We start from the raw sequence: 23,307 nt of genomic DNA, 5'->3' as shown, positions 1-23,307 counted from the left end.
TTTTCCTGATTTTTTTTAACCATTATTTTCTCTGTATGATGTAAGCATTCCTATTATAGTTTATAAAATGGCTTCAGACACTTATTTTTAAACTATCATTTATAACATTATCTGTATGATAAATTTCATTCCTAATTTTTATCTATGATCACAAGGACAGAGAGTTATCTGGGTCTTTTTCAAGGCAAAGGGATTGAGCATGACAGGGACCTGCAAAGGGATTGAGGATGATAGGGAACTCAATAACTTTTAAATGTTTCAACTCTTCAGAGCAACATAGAAAAAAGTATTTCTCTGTATAAGTTGATCACTTCTCATGTATTCCTTATTGGCAAGCAAAATGGAATTTTCAACCTGCAGATCAAGGTTTATGATTCAGACTTCCTCAATGTTGATTTATAAGCACCAAAAATGACTTAATTTTTAATTGAATTGAGACTTTCAATCTAATTGAGAAATTGGAATCTGAATCTTCCTCTCTTGATTAAATAAAATGTTACTCTTCTATAGGTGGGTAGTATATATTATCTTTGAAGGATTCTGAAATTTTATACATCAGATCTTATACTCTGACTTCATGCTTTTATTTCACCTCAAAAAATTAATTACTTAATTAAATAAACAAAGTTTTCACTCCAAAGCAAATTTCTGACAAGAGAAGTTGGAGGTGGGGAGAGAGAGCACTGATTAGGGAAAAACATTAAATTCAATAAAAAAGTCTCAGATTCTCTAGGTTCTTGTATGGAGAAAAGGAACTATAAGACTAATTATGGAAGAAATTCAAATGTGAGTCAATAATGTGGAACTAAAGCTAATAACAAGAAAAATATTCATGAACTATGCTCAAGAAATATGAAGAACTTTCTCTACCATATTTAACATCGTGTAGGTATTTTCACAAGACTCTTACTGTTAGGCTTTACCATGCTTACGATGGTTTAGAACATGTATTTATTTTTGCAGAGAACAAGAGTCACTCCACCAGTCCTGCCTGGGGCCCCATGAAAGTGGCCAACAATGTCACTGAGTTTATATTCCTGGGACTTTCCCAAGATTCTGGAATGCAATTGATGTTCTTTGTTTTATTTCTCCTCTTCTACGTTGTGATCATGGTGGGAAATTTGCTCATTTTGCTTATGGTCTTTTCTGACTCCCGACTGCACACACCCATGTATTTCTTCCTCAGTAACCTGTCTTTTGTGGGTATTGCCTATTCCTCAGCCACAGCACCCAAGATGATTGCAGACTTTGTTTCTGAGAAAAAGACTATTTCTTACTGGGGCTGTATAACTCAGATGTTTACCTTCCACTTTTTTGGTTGTGCTGAGATTTTTGTTTTGACCGTCATGGCTTTTGATCGTTATGCTGCTATCTGCCAACCCCTCCGTTACACTGTCATCATGAGTGCTAATGCTTGTACTGTGCTGGCATCACTGTCCTGGTTGGGGGCCTTGGGTCATTCCTTTGTTCAGACCCTCCTGACCTTCCAGCTGCCCTTCTGTAATGCTCAGGTTATAGACCATTACTTTTGTGATGTCCACCCAGTCCTAAAACTTGCCTGTGCTGATACAACTCTGGTAAATATGTTGGTAGTTGCCAACAGTGGTCTCATCTCCCTGGGGTGTTTCCTCATTCTTTTGGCCTCCTACACAGTCATTCTGTTTAGTCTTCGAAAACAGTCTGCAGAGAGCCGACGTAAAGCTCTCTCTACCTGTGGATCTCATCTGACTGTAGTAACTTTCTTCTTTGTTCCATGTATCTTTATTTATCTCCGTCCATCCACTACTTTCCCATTGGATAAAGCTGTGTCTGTGTTCTATACTACCATCACCCCAATGCTGAACCCACTCATCTATACGCTGCGGAATGAGGATGTAAAGAATGCCATGAGGCGGCTATGGAGTAGCAAGATCTCCTTGAAGGAAAAGCAGAGAGGATAGTTTGTCAGAATTGCAAAATCAGAGAATTAGTGGATACCTTCAATGATCCCTAATTTATTAATAATTAAAAAAATTGTTCCTAAATGCAGCTTTTATGTTTTGTCTAACAGGAAATAATTTGAGGCTATTTTAGACAGGCTAAACTTAAACCTTTCCATGCTTGGCAAGGTTTATCCTCTCTTACTTCTAGAGTAAAAGAGTTAACGCTGCTACTCAATAGCTCATTTAACCTCGTTAGATCCCTTCTATCCACATCAAACTCTCTTAAGCTACAAATCAATAATTTAGAATGGGGTTATAAGAGAAAGATATTCCTGGTCATATCTTCACACCAGATCATGTCTCTTCGAAAAAGAGGTCTAATTTACCAGAAGCTGCACTGTTGTTCCCTCCTTCTTTCCTTCCTTACTTCGTTTTCTTTTTCTTCCTTTTCTAGTATTTTCCTATAAATATTGCAAAATCTAGTTGGGGAAACAGATTTGCAAGGAGATAATTATAATGCAATACAACAAATGCAGACATAGAAATATATACTTCCTACAATCAATAAATTGCCTGAAGGATGGTTTCTGTACAGGAAAGAAAATATAACTTTACATATTTTGAGGTGGACAGCAATTTCTTTAAAGACCCTCTTGGAAAATTTGAATACTCTTCTACTACATATTTTTACTGAAAGAAATCTTACTCTTTTTTGGCAATAAATATACAGACTAGATTAAAGCAACTAAAGTGAGTTGATATTTGTACTATTGAAATGACTAAGGAGATGTAATTCTGTTATAAATTTTTAGTTGAACTTGTCTTCAGTTCTTTAAAAGAACAAAATGGAATAAACACATTTTCTTTTTTGTGGTATTCTTAGTAAAGTTGAAAAACAGATAAGTATTCTCAGTATTCCGGGAAAGGCATTTTTCTCCTGAGAAATTTTCTTAGTTCTTATCTCATGACTCATATTGTTCAAGAATTCTGCCCTGATTATTTTTATTCAACATTTATTTTCTATATGCCTTAAGCAATCCTGTATATAATTTATAAAATATCACTTACTTTTTTCTCTTTTTTAATGGATTTTTAGCTGGTATCCACCACTTATGAAGAATATAAGTGATGTATATTCTTTTCTACTCTCCATGTATGGAACAGAGGGGCTTGCACAGTGGGTACTTGTCAGAATCTGTTGATTATAACTCTAATTTCTAATTTTTTTCCTTAGTAATGGGGACCTGACATTATTTATGGTGGTCCAATTAAAATATTGCATTGGCTTGCCTCAGATTCTTTTAAACTTCAATTCAATAATTTAGAATGACCTTATAAGAAAAAGATATTCCTTTTGAAGCCCAGCGTGGACAATCTGATATTAATAGTAGTTGGTTGGTGGCACTTTTGAAAAGTCTTTAAAATGGTTTGTCTACTCCAGCCGTCTCATACATGATCACCATGAACATTTTGATGATTAAAATTTCCTTATAGTTACTGCATTGCCTTATAGTTATTTTCATATTACTTTCCCTTTGCAAAAGGGTAATTCTATCCTTTTTTTAACTCCTGATTTTTTAAGATAAACAACAAACACACAAATTATATTTAAAATGATAGAATACATTAGGTTTCCTTTTTCCTCCTAAGAGCGAAGTATTATAATAACAATAACAATGACAACAACAACACTTGCAGTGAGAAAAAAATGGCTTAGACCCACAGGAACAAAACAGGACAGGAGTTAGATGCCAAGACATTTCAACAAAAGTTTGGAAAATATAAGACAAAAAAGTAGTAACTGATTTGACAGCGTCAGGAAGGCTAAGTCTAAATTACCAACAGAGGAATAGTGAGGAAAAGGGCAGAGATTCTCTTCCTGGAATCCCTATGATTGGGATGCCAGGATGCCAGGTCAGGGGGAGGTGAGGTTCAGGGCTGCTAATGAAGGTTAAGAGAAGGGAACAGTTCAATCTTCCATCCTCTCTTTCTGCTCCCAGATGCCATTGGTGGCATATGAGTCACAGACAGAATATTGGCACCTTTGCTTAAGAAAATGAATGTTAATGTCACATCTGCCTTTGGAGATTACACATGAAAGGCTACCTTTCTACTGGAACCCTAACCAGAAGCCTACCAATAAATTAAACATTTACATAAGGGTTTTGAAAAAAGAAAAAAGTCAGTCTTAAAAAAAACCAAAAGGAAACTGGTAGAATTAGAGGTAATTCAGTGAAAAAAAACTTTAAAAAGCTGTATCTTCTCATCAGTGAAAGAAAATATTTGTAATCTTTAAATAAGAATATGATACATTGAAAAAATATAGAAAAAATTATTTTTGGAAAGTAAATAAAATCAAATAAAAAGAACAATAAACAAAATTAAAATAAATTAGTATGGCATTATAAGAAAACAAGTAGTCAAAGAAGTCATAAAAGTGCAGTCTCTATGAAAGTAGAATAAAAATGTCAAAGAAATAGAAAATAGGAAAGATAAACACAAGAAACATAAGGAGTCAGGTTAGGGGCAAACCATTCAACTCACACATATTCCAGGAGGACAAACAGAAGGATGGATTTAAAAGAAACAATGAAAATGAATTTCTGAGAACAGAAAAGCTTAATTTTCTCAATACGAAAGATTTACTGAATGCCCAGCACAAGATTTAAAAAAATCCCAAGGCACATTACTATGAAATTTTATCATCTTAATGATTTAAAATACTGTAAAATTATTAAGAAAAAACCACATAGCTCACAAATGAGCAGAAATTAAAATGGCATGAGTATGCTCTGTAGCAAACCCATCCTTGGAATACAGTGGAAAAGTTCGTCAAACTGATTTTCATCCTAGAATTCTATATAGAATAAATCTATCAGGAAGATAGAATAAAGCTTTAGTCATGCAAAAATTTATAAAGTTTACTTCACAAGTATTCTTTGTTTCTGAAAGTATGGGATAATGTGTCCCAGCAAAACAAGAGGAAGAAATGAGATCAATAAATTAATATATGCAATGCAGGGTGGCTAAAGCTATTTTTAAAAAGATCCCAATCTCTTTTCTTTTTCCTTTATCTTTCTTCATGTGAGTCAGGTAATGTGCACGTCATAAGGTTTGAGGGAGATACATCTCATGCAGGAGTGCAAAAACTCAGTCATCATGCTTATGAACCACAAAGGGATCAAAAGGCACTCTTAAGATGACAGCTGTACAGTAGGCATAGGAGGCAACATAAATGGATGAAAGCAGAAGATGGAAGCCCCCCAGGTTCTTAAAACAGAAAGGAGAGGGTGAAAATTTATATTATCTAATATATTGAAGCATCTTAGTTGTAAAGGTACAGTCAGTAGTTTGAAACAAGTTTATACACTCAAGGAAGGATACATTTATAGAAAATTATATCATTTAGAGTTCCAACAGGAAGTTAATGACACACTTAATATAGGATAATAAAGATTTATTTAAAGAGATGCTGTCTATGAGTTTATAGGCATAGAGTACCACACAGGCCAGTGCTATAATCAGAGGTAAGATGCGGTGGAGCTGTTTACACCATTGTGCCTGAAGGGACTGAGAGAGGGAGGAAATACAGAAACCCCAAAAAGAGAGATTTATGATAGCCATTTGAAAGGACAAATGACCTTTAGTGGGAGGTCAACCAGCATGTGGCCACATGGTCTAGCTTATTCTCCTTCATACCCCTTTCCCAGTTTTACTGAAGTATAATTGACAAATAAGAATTGTACATATTTAAGTGTGCAACTTGATGTTTTGAAATATGTATACACTGTGAAGTGATGATCACATTTAAAATAATTAACACATCTCTTACCTTACAGGTTACCTTTTTGTGTGTGTGGTGTGAACCCTTAAGATCTACTCCCTTAGTACATTTCAGTTATCCAATACAGTATTGCATTGTAATACAGACACCATGTTGTGCATTAACTCTCCATTAAAAGAAACAATGAAATTCATTTTCCGTAACTGAGACTTTGTAATCTTTAATCGATATTTCCTCATTTCTGCCTTTCCTTTTCACCCCATGGCAACCACCATTCCACCTCCAGTTTGAGTATTTTAGATTCCACATATAAGTGAGATCATGCAGTATTTGTCCTTCTGTATCTTGCTTTTTAAAGGCTGAATAATATTCCATTGCATATATATACTACAATTTTTTCAGGCTTTATTGAGGTATAATTTACAAATAAAATGTGCATGTATTTAGGGCATATGCATACTTATGAAATGATTACCACAACCAAATTAATTAACATATTCATCATGTTACATGATTACCATTTGTGTATAATGTGTGTATGTATGTGTGTTAACACTTGAAATCTACTTTTTTTTTTTTTTGAGACGGAGTCTCGCTCTGTTGCCCAGGCTGGAGGGCAGTGGCACAATCTCGGCTCACTGCAAGCTCCACCTCCCGGGTTCACACCATTCTCCTACCTCAGCCTCCCAAGTACTGGGACTACAGGCGCCCACCACCATGCCCGGCTAATTTTTTTTTTTGTATTTTTAGTAGAGACGAGTTTTCACCATGTTAGCCAGGATGGTCTCGATCTCCTGACCTCGTGATCCACCCACCTCGGCCTCCCAAAGTGCTGGGATTACAGGCGTGAACCACCGTGCTCGGCAGAGATCTACTTTCTTAGCAAATTTGAAGCTACTGTACATTGGGTCTCCAGTACTTACTCATCTTGCAGCTGAAGGTTTGTACCCTTTGACCAACATCTTCTTTTTCCTGGCATTTCCTAGCCCCTGCTAACCACCACTCTACTCTTCATTGCTATGAGTTTGATTTTTTTTTTTTATTATACTTTAAGTTCTAGGGTACATGTGCATAACGTGCAGGTGTATACTTGTGCCATGTTAAAGATTCCACCTATACGCAATATCATGTAGTGTTTGTCGTTATGTGTCTGGCTTATTGCACTTAGCATAATGTCCTCTAGGTTTATCCATGTTGTGGCAAATGGCAGGATTTCCTTCTTTTTAAGGCTGAATAATCCATTGTGTGTATTTGTACCACATTAAAAAAACTATGCATCTGTAGATGAACACTTAAGTTGTTTCTATATCTTGGCTTGTGTTATAATACTGCAGAGAATTCGAGAGTGCAGATATGTATTTAAGATAGTGGTTTTATTTCTTTTGCATGCATACCCAGAAGTAGGATTGCTGTATCATATGGGAGGTTTATTATCATTTTTTTGAGGAGCCTACGTACTGCCTTCAATAACGGTTGTACTAATTTATATCTCCACCAAAAGTTTACAAGGGCTTTGTATTAGTCCGTTCTCACACTGCTAATAAAGACATATCTGAGACTGGGTAATTTATAAAGGAAAGAGGTTTAATTGACCTACATTTCAGCATGGCTGGGAAGGCCTCAGGAAACTTACAGTCACAGTCATGGTGGAAGAGGAAGCAAACATGTCTTTCTTCACGTGGTGGCAAGAGAAAGAAGATTGAGAACTGAGTAAAGGATAAAGCTCCATATAAAGTCATCAGATCTTGTGAGAACTTACTCGCCATCACAAGAATAGCATGAGAAAACTGCCCCCATGATTCAATTACCTTTCACTGGGTCTCTCCCATGACATGTGAGGACTACGGGAACTACAATTCAAGGTGGGATTTGGGTGGGGACACAGCCAAACCATATCAGGTTTCCTTTACGTCCTTGCCAACACATGTTATCACTGGATTTTTTGATAAAAGGCAATCTAACAGGTGGTAGGTGATATCTCAGTGAGGTTTTGATTTGCCTTGATTATTTCTGATTTTGAGCATTTTTTCCGTATACCTGTTGGCCATTTGTGTGTCTTCTTGGGAAAAATGTCTATTCAGATCCTTTGCCCATTTTGTGAAATCATTTTTAAAATATCTTTTGCCCATTTAGAAGCTTGTTTGCTATTTGGTTGTATAAGTTCTTTATATATTTTGGGTATTAACTCCTTATTGGATGTATGGTATACAAATATTTTCTCCCATTCTGTAGATTTCCCTTTCATCAAACAAATAAAGATGAGACCAATGTCCAGGAACTTTTCCCCATGCTTCCTCCTAGGAGTTTATGGGGCCAGGTCCTATGTTAAGTCTACAATCCACTTTGAATTAACTTTTGTGATTGGAATAAGAGAAGCATCGATTCTTTGCATATGGATATCCAATTTTCCAACATCATTTATAGAAGAGTCTGTCATTTACATTGTATATTCTTGGTGCCTTTGTTGAAAGAATTAGTTGACTATATGTATGTGAGTTTATTTCCGAGCTTTCTATTCTGTTTTATTGGTCTGTGTGTTTTTATGCCAGCAACATCTGTTTTGATTATTACAGTTTTGTAATGGAGTTGAAATCAGGATGTTTAATACCTCTAGCTTTGTAGTTACACTCAAGATTGCTTTAGCTTTTCATGCTCTTTTGTGGTTGTGTATGAATATCAGAATTATTTTTTCTATTGCTGTGAAAAATGTTCATTCCATTTTGATAGGGATTGCATTGAATCTACAGATCATTTTGAGTGGTATGGATTTTTTAACAATACTAATTCTTTCAGTTCATGAATATGGGATATGTTTCACTTATTTGTGTCTTCCACAATTTATTTCATTAATGTTTTATACTTTTCAGTGTACAGATATTCTACCTCTTTAGTTAAATTTATTCCTAAGTATTTTATTGTTTTTGAAGTGCTCATAACTTTTTCTTGATTTTTTCTATAGATCATTATTAGCATAAAGATATGCAACTGAATTTTTCTGTTGATTTTGTTAGTCTGCAAAATTTCTGAATTTGCTTATTAGTTCTAACAGGTTTTTAGTGGAGTCTTCAGGATTCTTTCTACATAGGATCATGTCATCTAACAGAGACACTAACTTTTTTATTTGGATGCATTTTATTTCTTTTCCTAATTACTTTGGTTATGACTCCCAGTACTATGTTGAATGGAAATGGGGAGAGTGGTCTTGTTCTTGATCTTAGAGATAAACATTTCAATTTTTCATCATTGAGTTTAATGTTTATCATAGGCTTGTGATATACAGGCTTTATTGTGTTGAGGTACATTCCTATAATTAATTTGTTGAAAATTTTGTATTGTGAAAGAATGTTGAACTTTGTCAAATGCTTTTTCTGCATTTGTTTAGATGATCTCATGGTTTTTACTTCTTATTCTGTTAATGTGGTGTAGCACATTTGTTGATTGTGTATGTTGGATAATTCTTACATCCCAGGAATAAATCCTACTTTGTCATGATGCAAAATCTTTTTAATGTCCTGGTATATTTGGTTTGCCAAAGATTCACTCAACTTTTTATTTTTTTTCCTAAAGAAGTATTTATCTTCTTCATTTCTGAAGGACAGCTTTGCTGAAAAAATATTACCGGTTGGCAGTTTTATTTTTCTTCCATCACTTTGAATATATTATTTCATTGTCTCCTGATCCTCAAAGTTCTTGCTGATAAATCCACTGATAGCTTTATTTGGGTCCTTTTGTATATGACATGCTTCTTTTCTCTTGCTGCTTACAAGCTTCTCTCTTTGTTTTTAATTTTTGCCAGTTTGATATAATGTATGTTTGTGGATATATATATATATTTTTTTTTTGGTTGAATTGACTGGAGAACTTTAGGCTTCATGCAACTGGATGATCATTTCTTTCCTGTTACTTGCTAAGTTTCCCGTGATTATTTCCTTAAATAAGCTTTCTATCTAATGCTCTTTCTATTTTTCTTCTGAACCTACTATAATTCTAATGTTAGCTCTCTTGATGGTATTCCATGGCTTTTGTAGGTTTTATTCATTTTTTAAATTTTTATCTCCACTTACTGGATGATTTAAAATACTCTGTCTTGAGTTCACTTATTTTTTTTATTCTGCTTCATTTAGTGTGATGTCCAAGCCTCTATTACATTTTTTTTAGTTTGGCTATTGTATTTTTCAGTTCCAACATTTCTGTTTGATTCTTTAAAAATATTTTCTGTCTCTTTATTGAGCTTCTCATTTTGTTCTTGGATTGTCTTCCTGATTTCATTAAACTATTTATTTGTGTTCTCTTGTAGTTCCCCAAGATTCCTTAGGTAATTATTTTGATTTTTTTCCAGGCAATTTATAGATCTCCAATTCTTTGGGTTTGGTTACTAGAAATTAATTTTGTTCCTTTGGCGATGTCATGTTTTCCTGCTTCTTTGTGATCTTTGGATGTTGATTTTGTCAGTGACTAAACCTGCTGGAGTCCTCTGTGGAGTTAAGTACTGTAGTTTTTGCAATTATCATTGTGGGTTCCCTGGCAGTGAAAGCAGTGTAGTACGTGCAGCTGATAAAGGCAGGAGACAGACAGATTCTAGGCAGACAGGGATGAGTCCCTGGTGAATCCCAACCTTCAAGACAAAGACAACCTGAAGCCTGAAAACCGAGCTGCCAGTTGCAGGTGGAGTCCACAACCCACTTGAGAACTTCCTCAATGCCTTTTAGTGAATTGAATGGTGCTTTTTCCAGGCCTGCCCATGGACAGCACAGATTCCTCCACTCTGAGCCCATAAAAACCCCAGACTCAGCCTCACAGATGGCTCTCTGCTTTCAGCCCCACTCTCACACAGAGGGCTACCCACTTTGGCTACTCCCTTGTTGTTAAGAGTTTTTCTGCCGCTCCATAAAAACCTCATCAGCCTTGCTCATTCTGTGGTGTCCGCATGCTTTATTCCTCTTGGTTGTGGGACAAGAATCCACAACCCGCTGAACAGTGGGTGTGAAAAGAGTTGTAACACACGCTCCTGTTCACCAAGCTACAGGAGTGAAAAAAAATTGCTGGGTTCTACACACCCCCAGTTGCTGAGCTGTGGGCAGCAGGACTGAATGAACTGTGACACACCCCCATTTACTGAAGCTGCTGGTAGTGAGAACGAACAAGAACTGTAACACTTCCTGGGGTCTCAGACCTTGACTTCCAGAGCAAAAGCTGTAACATCTCTTTGGGCTCCATGGTTGCTGGCATCTCTTGAGTTTTTGGGCACTGCTGCATCCCCCTCATCCAGATGCCAGTGCTCAAGGTGGAAGTCAGTCACAGCACACCCAGACCAGCTATGGGCTGAGCACTGAGCTATGGTGGGTGTCATGGGATCTCGGTGAGTAAGCATGAGTGGAGCATAGCCTGCCAGGCCAAGTGAGTGGAACGAGTTCAGGGGGCCTCAGTGAAGCCTCAGCAGAGGCTCTGCTGGCCATGGAGATTTCCACTTGGCAAAGTGTCACTGAAAGAATCCTGTGTCACATCCATGAGGACTGTTGAGGTCCTCAGTATAGAAGGCTACCAGAATTCTGCTCAGATCAGGCTTTTGGGGACTGCATTGATTCCTACCACATGACTGATACTGATAGACCTCATCATTTCTCTTTGTTACCAGCAGTTTACAGATTTCTCAGCTATGTTGGTCTCCCTAGCAATCTGGGATGGGTGAAACTTAAGCTGGTTGTTTGGGCAATGCTCCAGTAGGCTGTGTAAGATAGTTCACTCCACTCTCCTTTTCTCTGCAAGGGGAACTTGCAAGCTGAGCAGTGCCCTCTCCTGAGCACTGCCAGCCTGAAGGAGATGATGCAGGCAAAATGAAACAGTTTTTTTCTACCATTTTTTTTTTTGTGGTTATTCTTGAGGTTTTTTTTGGCTGCTCTATTGTTTAAACTTCTTAAGTGGATTCCTGATCTCTTCTAGTTATTTTCATTGTGGATATTTGCCCAAATGTTGTTCCTTGTAGGAGGAATAAAGACTGAGATCACCTACTCTGCCATTATAGCTGATGTCTAACACATTTTCTTTGTTCATCTAGGACATTTAGGCTGTTTCCATATCTTGGCTTTTGTGAATAATGCTGCAGTAAACATGGGTGTGAAGGTAACTCTTTGAGGTTCTGATTTCAATTCTTTTGGACATATTCCTAAAAGTGGGACTGCTGAATCATATAATAACCTTGTTTTTAATGTTTTGAGGAACTGACATATTATTTTTCATAGTGACTGCACCATTTTCTATTTCCACTAACAGTGTACAGGAGTTTCAATTCCCTAAATTCTAGCCAACACTTCTTTTGTTTTTTGATAATAGGCATGCTAATAGGCATGAGGCAATATCTCATTGGTGTTTGGATATGCATTTCCTTGATGACTATTGATGCTGAACATATTTGCATATACCTGTTGGCCATTTGTATATTTTCTTTAGAGAAATGTCTTCAAGTTTTTCGCCTACTTTGAAACTGCATTATTATCATTATTATTTTTGCCATAGTAGGACTGATTTTTAAGTGCTTCTTATATCTTCTTATATAATGGAGTTATTTAAATTTACTTTTTTATATTTATTATTTGCCTGTTAAACTTGTCTTTATTTTCTAATAATTTTAAATTGTTTTAATTTCTAACATTTTCCCCTATATTTGTGTTTGCCATTGATAAGTTTTACATTTCATTATCAAATATGCTATAACTCTTTTCCTATTGTTTTTCCTTCATAGGGGCAGGATATACTTAGAAGTTTTTATTCATTACAAAATAATTTAAATAGTCTATATTTATAGTAATTAAAAAAATTACTCCTTTGCAATTTATGTTAAGTATAAGTTATAAAATATAAATCTTTTAAAAAATCTGGTTAACTAGCTGTTCCAACACAACTTATTGTGTCCTCTGGGACAATAGAATTGAAAATGCACATCATACTCTAGAGAATACATATTGTACATCGTAGCATTTTCCACCCCAAATCCTGTAAGGATTCACCATTTTTCTTACTTCTGTGAAACTCAAAAGTTGTGTTTCTATGCTCTTTGGATGAAGCACAGATCAACTTTTAAATTATTCCCTCAGGGCTTATATTCCTACCTGGCTTCCCCTGGCCTCCAGAGGACTGATCTTTTGTAGTTACACCCCATGCTGCTAGTTAGTTTACTGTTACATCAGGGCAGAAACTGATACATACCAACATATAGAGGATAAAGTCCTCCACAGTGGATGGTGGAAGACGCTACTTCTACCTCCTCCCCATAGTTCCTGAATGCACCAAGACTGTCACAGTAATTGGTAGGTGGAATGTTGTTATAAAGTTTACATAAACCATGCTATTTTTGAGACAGTAGGATAGATATAATGTTGGGAATAACTATGTAAAATGTGCAGAGATCAGTAGTAAGAAACAGAAAGCAGCATGTAAGGAAATGTCTTAGGGAACTGTGGGTCTTAGCTGTGCAGTGGATGGACAAATTGTTTCTTCTGTGCCTTGATCTCAATAATTAAAGCATTTTAAAGTCAGGGTTGAACAGGGCATTGAGGAGACAGCTTGGTCATTTTATACTCATAGGATGAACCATTTGTAAACAAGCTCAGAGAAGGCTGTTTTGATTTATGGGTCTTCAGAGTGTGACAAATTATTAAAATAAACTTCCAAATTTTGAATCCCTTTACTCCTGAAAGAAAGTCAGGAAAACCAGTTACTTATTATAGTTCTTCAGGATGATCTCTGTGAAGGGGATGGGAAAGGTGAGGCTTGATATGTTTCATTTCAAACGGATTAGTGTTAGTAGTAGTACAAACTTTGAAAATAAATAGAAAAGCATAAAAGAAACTTAAAAGCGAAGACACTCTTACTTGAAATAAATGTGGGTGAAATATGTATTTTAAAGAAAAGGATTCTATAAAGCAAAATTAGGAATTATGTAGCAGAGTAGGGAAAGACTAAATGAATTAATAAAAACAGTTAGATGTTGTGGTATTTAATTTTTTTCAAAGTCTAATGATTTATTTATTCAATGAAAATCCATATAATCATCTCGTCCATCCATCCATCCATCCATCCATCCATCCATCCATCCATCCATCCATCTATCCATCCAACAAACACGTATTGAAGACCATAGCATGCTACGAACTACCTTAGGCACTAGATATGTAAATAAGACATACTTCATGACCTCAAGAAACTCAGAGTTTCTGTTATATTTTGCAAAATACAAACTGAAAAATTACAATGTAATGAGTTAAAATTTTTTCTGGAGGTGTAAACAGAGTACTATTACGGGAGCCATAGAAATAGGGCATTACTGTGGAACTTATGTATACAAAATTCATACAAAATTTCAGGCATTTTAGAAAACAGCCTTCTGAGAATAGCTGAAGGATTTAAAAATAGTGATACATCAACAATGTAACAGGACTGTGGGTCTGGGAAAAATGTGGGGAGCATTATATGCATTAATCACTACAATACCTATGAAGTAGGTACTGTCATTATTTCCACTGCACTAATCAGGCACATTGAGGCAGACAGAGGTAAATGAGTTGCCCAGGTTTACATAGCTAGTAAGTGGTTCAGCTGTGGTTAGAACGAAGGCACTGAGAAATAAAATAAAAATGAAACCCTTAGCTCCCCAAGCTACTGAATGGACCCTCTCTTGGCCAAGGGGACACCAGAGTAACCTTAAAAGCTGAGTTTTCAGCCATGACAAGATGGGCAGTCAGATGTGCCTTCTTACATCCCCACCCTCACTGACCTGCCATTAGACTTTCCTACCTAAGTGCTAAATAGAAACCTGCTCTTTTGAAAGACTCTGCTGCTGATATCAACCAACCACTGAAGCTGTCCCTCTTTTTTGTGGTTTTAACACAACAATTAACCAGCATTCCTTCCTGACAAGAGACCAACTATGTGTTACTCATGAAGGGGCCTGAAGCACAATTGTGCATGTACATGGTTCTCCTTTCATAAATATTCATGACTCCTCCTATGGCTTATTGAGCATATGTATTTGGCCACCTCACTCAGTACATATTCCTTTTGACATTCCCTTGAAATATTTGTTTCTGGCTCCTGGCCAGAGGCTATATTTCCCAGCCTGTCATAATAGCCACCCTGCAGGCTGCAACTCTAAGAGAAATAAAGGTCCTCCTTTCCAAATTTATGAACCTCATCATTCTTCAGTTGACAGCACTAACACCCCATATCTAAATATATTAAAAGAGAAATAAGCAGCAAATATATATAATATATATTATAACATAAATGTGTAATACATGTAAATATATATATATTTATATGTAATTTATATTATATATAAAATATATTTTAATATACTTTAATATATTAAAGTAAATTAAAAGAATATATTAAAATATATATTAGTTGTATATAAAAATATTTTAATATACTTTAATAATATATTAATGTATATTACTGTATATTAATTTTAACATATTTTAATAACATTAAAGTATATTATTAAATACAATAATAATATATTAAAGTATATTAAGAGAGAAATAGGCAGCAAATGATCTTCAAAATAGTCTAATACTGAGATCAGCCCTCCTCTGATCCTAATGGTTTCTTCTTGCCTAGTTTACTGTGCGCAACAATGCATACAGAAAATCAATGTAATTACTACATATTGATATTTTCTGCTACTGATTTATTTATGACATTCGAGGTCCTTGGGCTTCCATATACCCATCTATATGGTGAAGATGCTTCTGTATACTCCTTCCTCACCATCCCACAGAATAAGTGAGCTCAATATCCTAAAAATAGGAAAATTAATTCACATTATTTCTAAGTGTTGTATATACCCACAATGGTGATTACATCACTGTTTCTCCCTATTGCTACCCAAATCATTCTTAATTTACCTTTCTGATAATTTTACTCTCAACCTACTTTCACTTTAATGGAATCATAGGATTTTAGAGGTAGAACATTTCTTAAAATTCTAGTTAAAATCCCTTCTGTTGCTATGAAGAAACTGTCATAGAGGAAGATTTCATGACCTCAGCATCACCCAGATTCTTGTTTTCCCCCAAAGCATTGGTTCTCTTGAGGAGATTTCACAGTTTACTCACCTACAGGGAATGCACCTGTACTCCCTGGTATTTTCATAGTCATCCTCTAGGTACTATGTCCCTGCAGATTAAGAATGGGAATTTTCTAGAAGTTGTTAAAAGAGCAGAAACTTAGGAGGAGTAGGTGGGTGGATGTAAGATGAAGTAAATCTTCTTAAGCAACTTATGCAACCACTGCTCTAAGAGTAAGCACTGATTTGGAATAGACATCCCCTCCTAAATGGCAACCTTGGAAAAAAATGCCCTAAATCAGTCTTCGTGAGTGGCTTATCTCCCCCAAGAATTTCCCACAAACATAATTGCTTGCTTTGGGTTTTCTTGGCACAATTCCCAGCCTTTCTTGGGGTGTTGCAGTGCATACCCAAGTATGTATAGTTTATTTAGCCCAATTTTATTAAGGACCTGGAGTGTGCTGGATGAACCTCATTTTAGACACAGAAGATAGAAAGACAATATTTTTAAATTGCCATTGTGGAGTTTAAATTCCAGCTGCCTTTGGTAGTATGACAATAGCAACATATGATCCACTGATAAATCCTGCCAGTTGCATCTCTTAAATATTTTCTAAACAAATTATTCCTTTCTCCAAATAGTTATTGCTGTATTGTTAGTTTAAGCCATGTATTTTTTTCCTGCAATGTTGTCTTACTCCAATTTATTCACATAGCAGCCAGGGTGATATTTCTAAATTGCAAATTGTATTAAGCTATTCTCCCAAGTTTTATTGTAAAACATATTGAAAGAAAATTGGAAATCCAATTTTATTATTGTGGGTTACATTACTTGGTCTTTAACTCTTTATTCTGTTCTTCTTCTACCAGTTGCGGGTCTTCTACAGTTCTTAGAAACTCTTTCATGCCACAAGGCCTTTTCAGTTACTATTCTCTCTTCTTAAAATGCTTTTCTTCAAACTTTCAAAGCTAGCAAAAGGTCACCAACTCAGAACCTTTTCTAAAATACTCCATCACACACACCATCGTCATTTACTCTACCGTCACCCCCTTTTTATTTCCTGCTTGTCTTTTAGCACTAGTAGCAATTATTTTATTTTACTTATTTATATTTTATTTTTATTTGTTTACTTATTTATTGTCTGTCTATATTTTCAGAATGGAAGTTTGATGAGGCAGATATTGAATCTTCCTTGTTAATTGTTGTGTCTCAGCAGGTAGCATATAGTAGATCCTCTCTAAATGTTTGTGGAATAAACAAATGAATAGTTTATAGAAGTGACACGGGAAGCTCTATATTTAGGAATAGACTTTTTACTATCACATGTAGATAGCTTTGTTTTGACATGCGTTAAATGACAAGTGCTGGACAGAATAAGAATTGTTGCGTCTTTTATGGTATTTTAGGTCATGGTTATGTTAATGTAGGGAAACTAGTTGTTTGTTCTTCCTTGAGGAAGCGAAATGGTGTAGTGGGGTGTGTGTGTGTGTGTGTGTGTGTGTGTGTGTGTGTGTGTGTGTGTGTTATGAGTAGTGGCTGAGCATTACTAGCTTTGGGAGTAGGGGGTTTGACTGGCTGCCTGACTCAATCTCGGATTGAGATGCTCCAGCAAAATATTTCTTTTCCACTTGACACTTGTGAAGGGTGGAGGAGAGAGACATTCATCAAGGAGTGTGGAGGGATGAATCCTTTGTATTTTTGTCCTAAGGAATAAATGTGGTTCATTTTGGTTCTTAATGCAAAGTATACATCATTGGTTTCTAATTTTATGTCATATCTTGAACACTGAGGTACAAAAGAAAATCTTTGACACTTTTTCTGGTAAAATCACCCTTTCTATTCCATAGTACCTGATGTATGTTTGTCTTTTCAAGACATCAACACTCATTCACCTAAATTCTTTCTAGATCAGTGCCATTTTCTACTTGTGTTTTGGTGGAATGGGTATGGAGTAGAGCAGAGGAGAACGGGGTGATTTGTATGATGACACTCAGAATCACTGTATCATGTCCCCGTAATAATTAAAAAAAGCATATGGTCTTGTAATGGTATTTACTGCTTTAAAATATTCATCTCCTTTCAATAATAAAGGGGCAATTATTTACTTAAGAACAAATAATCACTTCCATCTGGTCAAAAACTACATAGCATAATAGCAAAATATGTAAATGAGCTGAGTAATTGTATTATTTCAGATGCCTTTGGTAGAAATTTATTTGATTGTTGGAACCTCATAGTTGACTTATCAGTGAATGTAAATGAGTTAGTATATAACTAGTTCATAACCCTCATAACTAATAATATAACAAGTATATAATTATAAGCTATACCTGTTGTGTTATTAGTTATGGGGTCTATGAGCTGCCTCCTCCAGGTAAGTACAGTAAAATCATTGTTTTGTGGAATCTCAGGAAATATGTCATTCTGGATAAACTTATTATCTTTCTTTTGATTAAAATCTTCCTAAGTCAAATTTAAAATTTTTCTATCTTACTAAATATGCTTAATTAACTCAGTGACGTCCACTCTGGGCAATTTATGGACATGGGGAAATTGATCCCTTTTCTAAATAGTCCCACACTACTCACTTTCTGAATATTTTTACCTTTCTTCCTCTTGCTACCAGATTCCTGGAAAACACTGGTCTTTTTTTCTTTGTGTCTGCTTGTAGTAAGCCATCCCTTCTTCAAAATGCAATGCTTCTATAAGATATTGAAGGTCATTTATCTATGTTAAAATTATGTACAAATTGAGTCAGTAGGTTCTGAAAATGGCACACTTAATTTCTTTACTCAGTAGTATACATAGTGCCAATAAGTGTTTGGACACAGCCATATTGTTTGGTATTACAGAACCTTAACTTTTTAAATATTCTTTTTTATGTTTAACTTTTTAAGTAATAAGATAGGTTAGGCTGGGTGTAGTGGCTCACGCCTGTAATCCCAGCACTTTGGGAGGCTGAGGCTGGTGGATCACGAGGTCAGGAGATAGAGACCATCCTGGCTAACACAGTGAAACGCCATCTCTACTAAAAATACAAAAAATTAGCTGGGTGTGGTGGCAGGCGCCTGTGGTCCCAGCTACTCGGGAGGCTGAGGCAGGAGAATGGCATGAACCCGGGATGGGGAGCTTGCAGTGAGCCGAGATGGCATCACTGCACTCCAGCCTGGGCCACAGAGTGAGACTCCATCTCAAAAACAAACAAACAAACAAACAAAAAAAAACCCCAATAAAACAAAGCAAAAAAGAACTAATAAGAGAGGCAATACCAAAAAATATCACATCAGCAGAAAAGCAGAAAAGAAACAACTCTCTTATATTGGCTGTTGGTTACAACAAAACTTAACTTTGGTGGGGCAGTTTTTAACCTTACTTAAAGAAAAGCATATTTGCTAATGTGAATTGTTATTTCATTTTTATTTGACAAATTTTGTTCTACTTAGTGGTGTCAGGTTCAATACAGGGCAGTAAGCAAAATTTTAAAAATAATATTATTCCCATTGTCACCTTGAAACAGCAAAGCAGATCAGCTCAGTATCAAATTGGGTAGCAAGCATACCCATTTCTCAGATCACTACACCCACTTATGTTCCTGCAATGGTGAGAAAATTTTATAGTCAGTGTAGTATCTGGTATTGATAAATCTGGTCACAGCTAGAAGAATTTTTATATAGGGCCTTGCATAGCTGTAGATTGTGGCTGGTTGCCTGTTACCAAGGATCGAGCTGTACAGGTTTTGGTTATGGAAAAATATGTCCATTCACTACTCATGAAGCCTTGGGACCTCTTTTCTGTATTACAACTAAAATACTGCTAGATCTATATGTGTACTATTAGAATGCAAGCCTAAGTGTGCAGGTTGGCAAGATTTCACAATAAAAAAAGATCTAGAAAAAAGAGGCCACATCTCTGATTGCCAGTCTAAAATTTGGCTACACTCAGAAGTAGCTTCACATAATGCTTACTAACATAGATGTTCGGGGGAAGAAGTAGTGCATTGCCGAATTTCACAAAAAGTAAGATTGTTAACATTAACAAGCTGAGATTTGAATTTCAAATACATGCCACACTTCATATAGTTTTAATGTTTCCAATTTATAAGTTCATCATATACTCTCTCCCTCTTGGTTTATCAAATATAAAATGGGAAACCAAATGTATTCTCATGTAATCTGTTAATGACAGGGAACATATGACAATTTTGAAAGTGATGATATAACTCTAGTTAAATACTATGTGGACTAATTATAGTTTCTTTAATTTTCATAGCTATATTATGAAAAAAGTAAGTTGAAGAAATGGAAACTGCAAATTACACCAAGGTGACAGAATTTGTTCTCACTGGCCTATCCCAGACTCGGGAGGTCCAACTAGTCCTATTTGTTATATTTCTATCCTTCTATTTGTTCATCCTACCGGGAAATATCCTTATCATTTGCACCATCAGGCTTGACCCTCATCTGACTTCTCCTATGTATTTCCTGTTGGCTAATCTGGCCTTTCTTGATATTTGGTACTCTTCCATTACAGCCCCTAAAATGCTCATAGACTTCTTTGTGGAGAGGAAGATAATTTCCTTTGGTGGATGCATTGCACAGCTGTTCTTCTTACACTTTGTTGGGGCTTCGGAGATGTTCTTGCTCACAGTGATGGCCTTTGACCGCTATGCTGCTATCTGCCGACCCCTCCACTATGCTACCATCATGAATCGACGTCTCTGCTGTATCCTGGTGGCTCTCTCCTGGATGGGGGGCTTCATTCATTCTATAATACAGGTGGCTCTTATTGTTCGACTTCCTTTCTGTGGGCCCAATGAGTTAGACAGTTACTTCTGTGACATCACACAGGTTGTCCGGATTGCCTGTGCCAACACCTTCCCAGAGGAGTTAGTGATGATCTGTAGCAGTGGTCTGATATCTGTGGTGTGTTTCATTGCTCTGTTAATGTCCTACACCTTCCTTCTGGCCATGCTCAAGAAACATTCAGGCTCAGGTGAGAATACCAACAGGGCCATGTCCACCTGCTATTCCCACATTACCATTGTGGTGCTAATGTTTGGGCCATCCATCTACATTTATGCTCGCCCATTTGACTCTTTTTCCCTAGATAAAGTGGTATCTGTGTTTCATACTGTAATATTCCCTTTACTTAATCCCATTATTTACACACTGAGAAACAAGGAAGTAAAGGCAGCCATGAGGAAGTTGGTCACGAAAAATATTTTGTGTAAAGAGAAGTGAAAGATAAATGATACATTTTATAGTCCTCCTGAGGATCATTGTCCTAAAGCAGGAAGCATTTGCAGTAATAATGCTGCATTCACTTCCTCCTTTCATTTGTGTTCTTTAAATTTTACTATAATTTTTCTCTATTAATTCCTCTTTATATTGAAAAAATAAGGCATTAAGATGAAAATAAATTTACTCACACCCACCCTGAAATTCCCGGCAGATCATTATTAGAATTTGAGATATAGTAATAATCTGCTAAAGTACATTTTAACTAATTGTTTATTGAGTAACTATTCTGCAGAGGCTCTGACTTTGAGGAGAACGTGTTGAGAAAAATAAATAAGACATGGAGACGTGTCCATTAAAAATATGAAGTAAATGGCAAGCATATGAATGTAGCTAGCTTCAAGTTAGCAAATAAATATTGTTTTCATGTTTCAGTGTTGGCTCAGTGGAATGGTATCTGGTAAACATCTTGCTGGGTCTGGAAAAACAGATTATTTGTCCTTTATCTCCTCTTGTTTCCAGAGTTGATGGAAAATGAGGATTCATTTATACAAGGCATTTCAGTTTATATTTCAGGTGGTGTCCACTCAACAGTTTGGAGACACAACTCAAAATTTTATCACATTATGAAAACATTTTTTATGAATTCAAAGCAGAGTGTAATTTGGCTGATACATGAGATTCATGTCATTCCAGATGAAGCCTCCAGGCAATTTTTATAGCCAGTCCTTACTTACATCCTTCAGAGTGAAAGTAGGCTTGGGGAGAAAGCTTCTAGGTTGACTGGGATTGGTAGACATCTAGCTGTGTAATTTTTTTTTCTAAACTATCATCTCATCTGCCACTTTTGTATGTTTTCCATGATTGCTAATTCTGCCTCCCATGTTAAATTGGTAGGGTGCTGCTTTTGTCAGTACTTAATTCAGAGTTCTTTCCCATTGAGAGACCTAGATGTATTGGTTCCCATGATCCCTTAGAAAATTATTAGGGATTGATTTCCTATTCTCAGGCACTAAAAACTCAGTTACTCTCCAAGTTTCAGAATGTAAAAGGTAGATTAGAACATTTGATTTTATAGGTTATGTTGTTTTACTTAAATTTATTAGTTTTTAATTTCAAAACTAGGAAATCTTTTCATTGGAGGGCAAGAATGCATTGAGTGTATTAAGCTTTAGTCTTCTTTTTTGAATTTGATAATGTAATATGGACTAAATTTTAAGTGAATTAGATCCTTGTCAACATTAGGAATGAATATATAAAAATAAATAACTATTCCTAGACTTACTAGTTATTTATAGAGATTTTATTTATTAATTGAGGAGGTAATTTGTGCCAGACCCAGTGTACCTCGGATGCATAGGATGGAATGGTGGTACACAGAGCTTGTTTCCTGCTTTGGGAATTTTTCCTTATGGTGACCTTCTTCCATCTTCAGTGCTACCTTACCTCTCTTCTAGGAACGGAAAGACACGGACTGACATTATGAGTCCTGATTTTGAGTTGACTTCTCGTTACCTGGAAGTGAATAAAACAGTAGACTTCTCTAATGTTTTGTAACATAGCACGAAAAAATATGAAGTACAAAAGATATATATACACACACAATAAAATGATGTTATGTTTCTAAATCTTGTATCATCTTATTATATCCTTATATCCTTCCTCTGTATTTGATCTAGCCAGACTTCTATTCCTTTTGTCACTTATCTTTCATCAAATTAGGACTGATTTTCTTGGGAAAGGTGAGAGGTGACAACGTGCTGGCAGCCCTCACTCGCTCTCAGCACCTCCTCGGCCTGGGCACCCATTCTAGCCGCACTTGAGGAGCCCTTCAGCCCGCAGCTGCACTGTGGGAGCCCCTCTCTGGGCTGACAGAGGCCAGAGCCAGCTCCCTCTGCTTGCCGGGAGGTGTAGAGGGAGAGGCACCTGCGGGAACCAAGGCTGCAAGGTGCTCGCCAGCCAGCGTGAGTTCCGGGCAGGCAGGGGCTCCGCTGCCCCTGCACTTGGAGCGGCTGGGCCGGGCCCCAGGCAGTGAGAGGCTTAGCACCTGGGCCAGCAGCTACAGAGGGTGTGCCGGGTACCCCAGCAGTGCCGGCCAGCCAGCTCTGCGCTCGAATTCTTGCTGGGCCTCAGCTGCCTCCCAGGGCTCAGGACCCGCATCCCGCCATGCCCGAGCCTCCCCTCTGCCATGGGCTCCTGCAGGGCTGGAGCCTCCCTGATGGGTGCTACCCCCTGTCCTGCAGCACCCGGTGCCATCAATCGCCCAAGGGCTGAGGAGTGTGGGCTGAGGGCGCACAGTG

General features: G+C 36.6%; 2 protein-coding genes and 1 non-coding gene across 3 annotated transcripts; 2 read left to right on the top strand and 1 right to left on the bottom strand.

Moving 5' to 3' along the window:
• Positions 1-839: 839 nt before the first annotated feature.
• LOC112628354 (olfactory receptor 4S2-like) lies at positions 840-2,244 on the top strand. Its single transcript, XM_025391118.1, has one exon. It carries the CDS (start codon positions 840-842, stop codon positions 1,938-1,940), a length of 1,101 nt encoding a protein of 366 aa, XP_025246903.1. The 3' UTR covers positions 1,941-2,244.
• A 2,761-nt stretch (positions 2,245-5,005) lies between these two features.
• On the bottom strand, positions 5,006-5,104 carry LOC112629627. The gene has a single exon (XR_003120712.1). It is a non-coding gene; the product is annotated as a small nucleolar RNA U13 (small nucleolar RNA).
• A 14,871-nt stretch (positions 5,105-19,975) lies between these two features.
• Positions 19,976-21,097, top strand: LOC112629289 (olfactory receptor 4M1). Its single transcript, XM_025392832.1, has one exon. It carries the CDS (start codon positions 20,069-20,071, stop codon positions 21,008-21,010), a length of 942 nt encoding a protein of 313 aa, XP_025248617.1. The 5' UTR covers positions 19,976-20,068; the 3' UTR covers positions 21,011-21,097.
• The last annotated feature ends 2,210 nt before the right edge of the window (positions 21,098-23,307 follow it).

This window comes from Theropithecus gelada, chromosome 7b, assembly GCF_003255815.1.
Source record: "Theropithecus gelada isolate Dixy chromosome 7b, Tgel_1.0, whole genome shotgun sequence".
NCBI classification, from domain to species: domain Eukaryota; kingdom Metazoa; phylum Chordata; class Mammalia; order Primates; family Cercopithecidae; genus Theropithecus; species Theropithecus gelada.
Note: the sequence above shows the minus strand (reverse complement) of the source record. Positions and strands in the feature narration are given on the sequence as shown.

Bases quoted from the DNA above. Each gene is read 5' to 3' on its own strand.
- LOC112628354 (XM_025391118.1), top strand. From the start codon at position 840: ATGCTCAAGAAATATGAAGAACTTTCTCTACCATATTTAACATCGTGT.
- LOC112629289 (XM_025392832.1), top strand. From the start codon at position 20,069: ATGGAAACTGCAAATTACACCAAGGTGACAGAATTTGTTCTCACTGGC.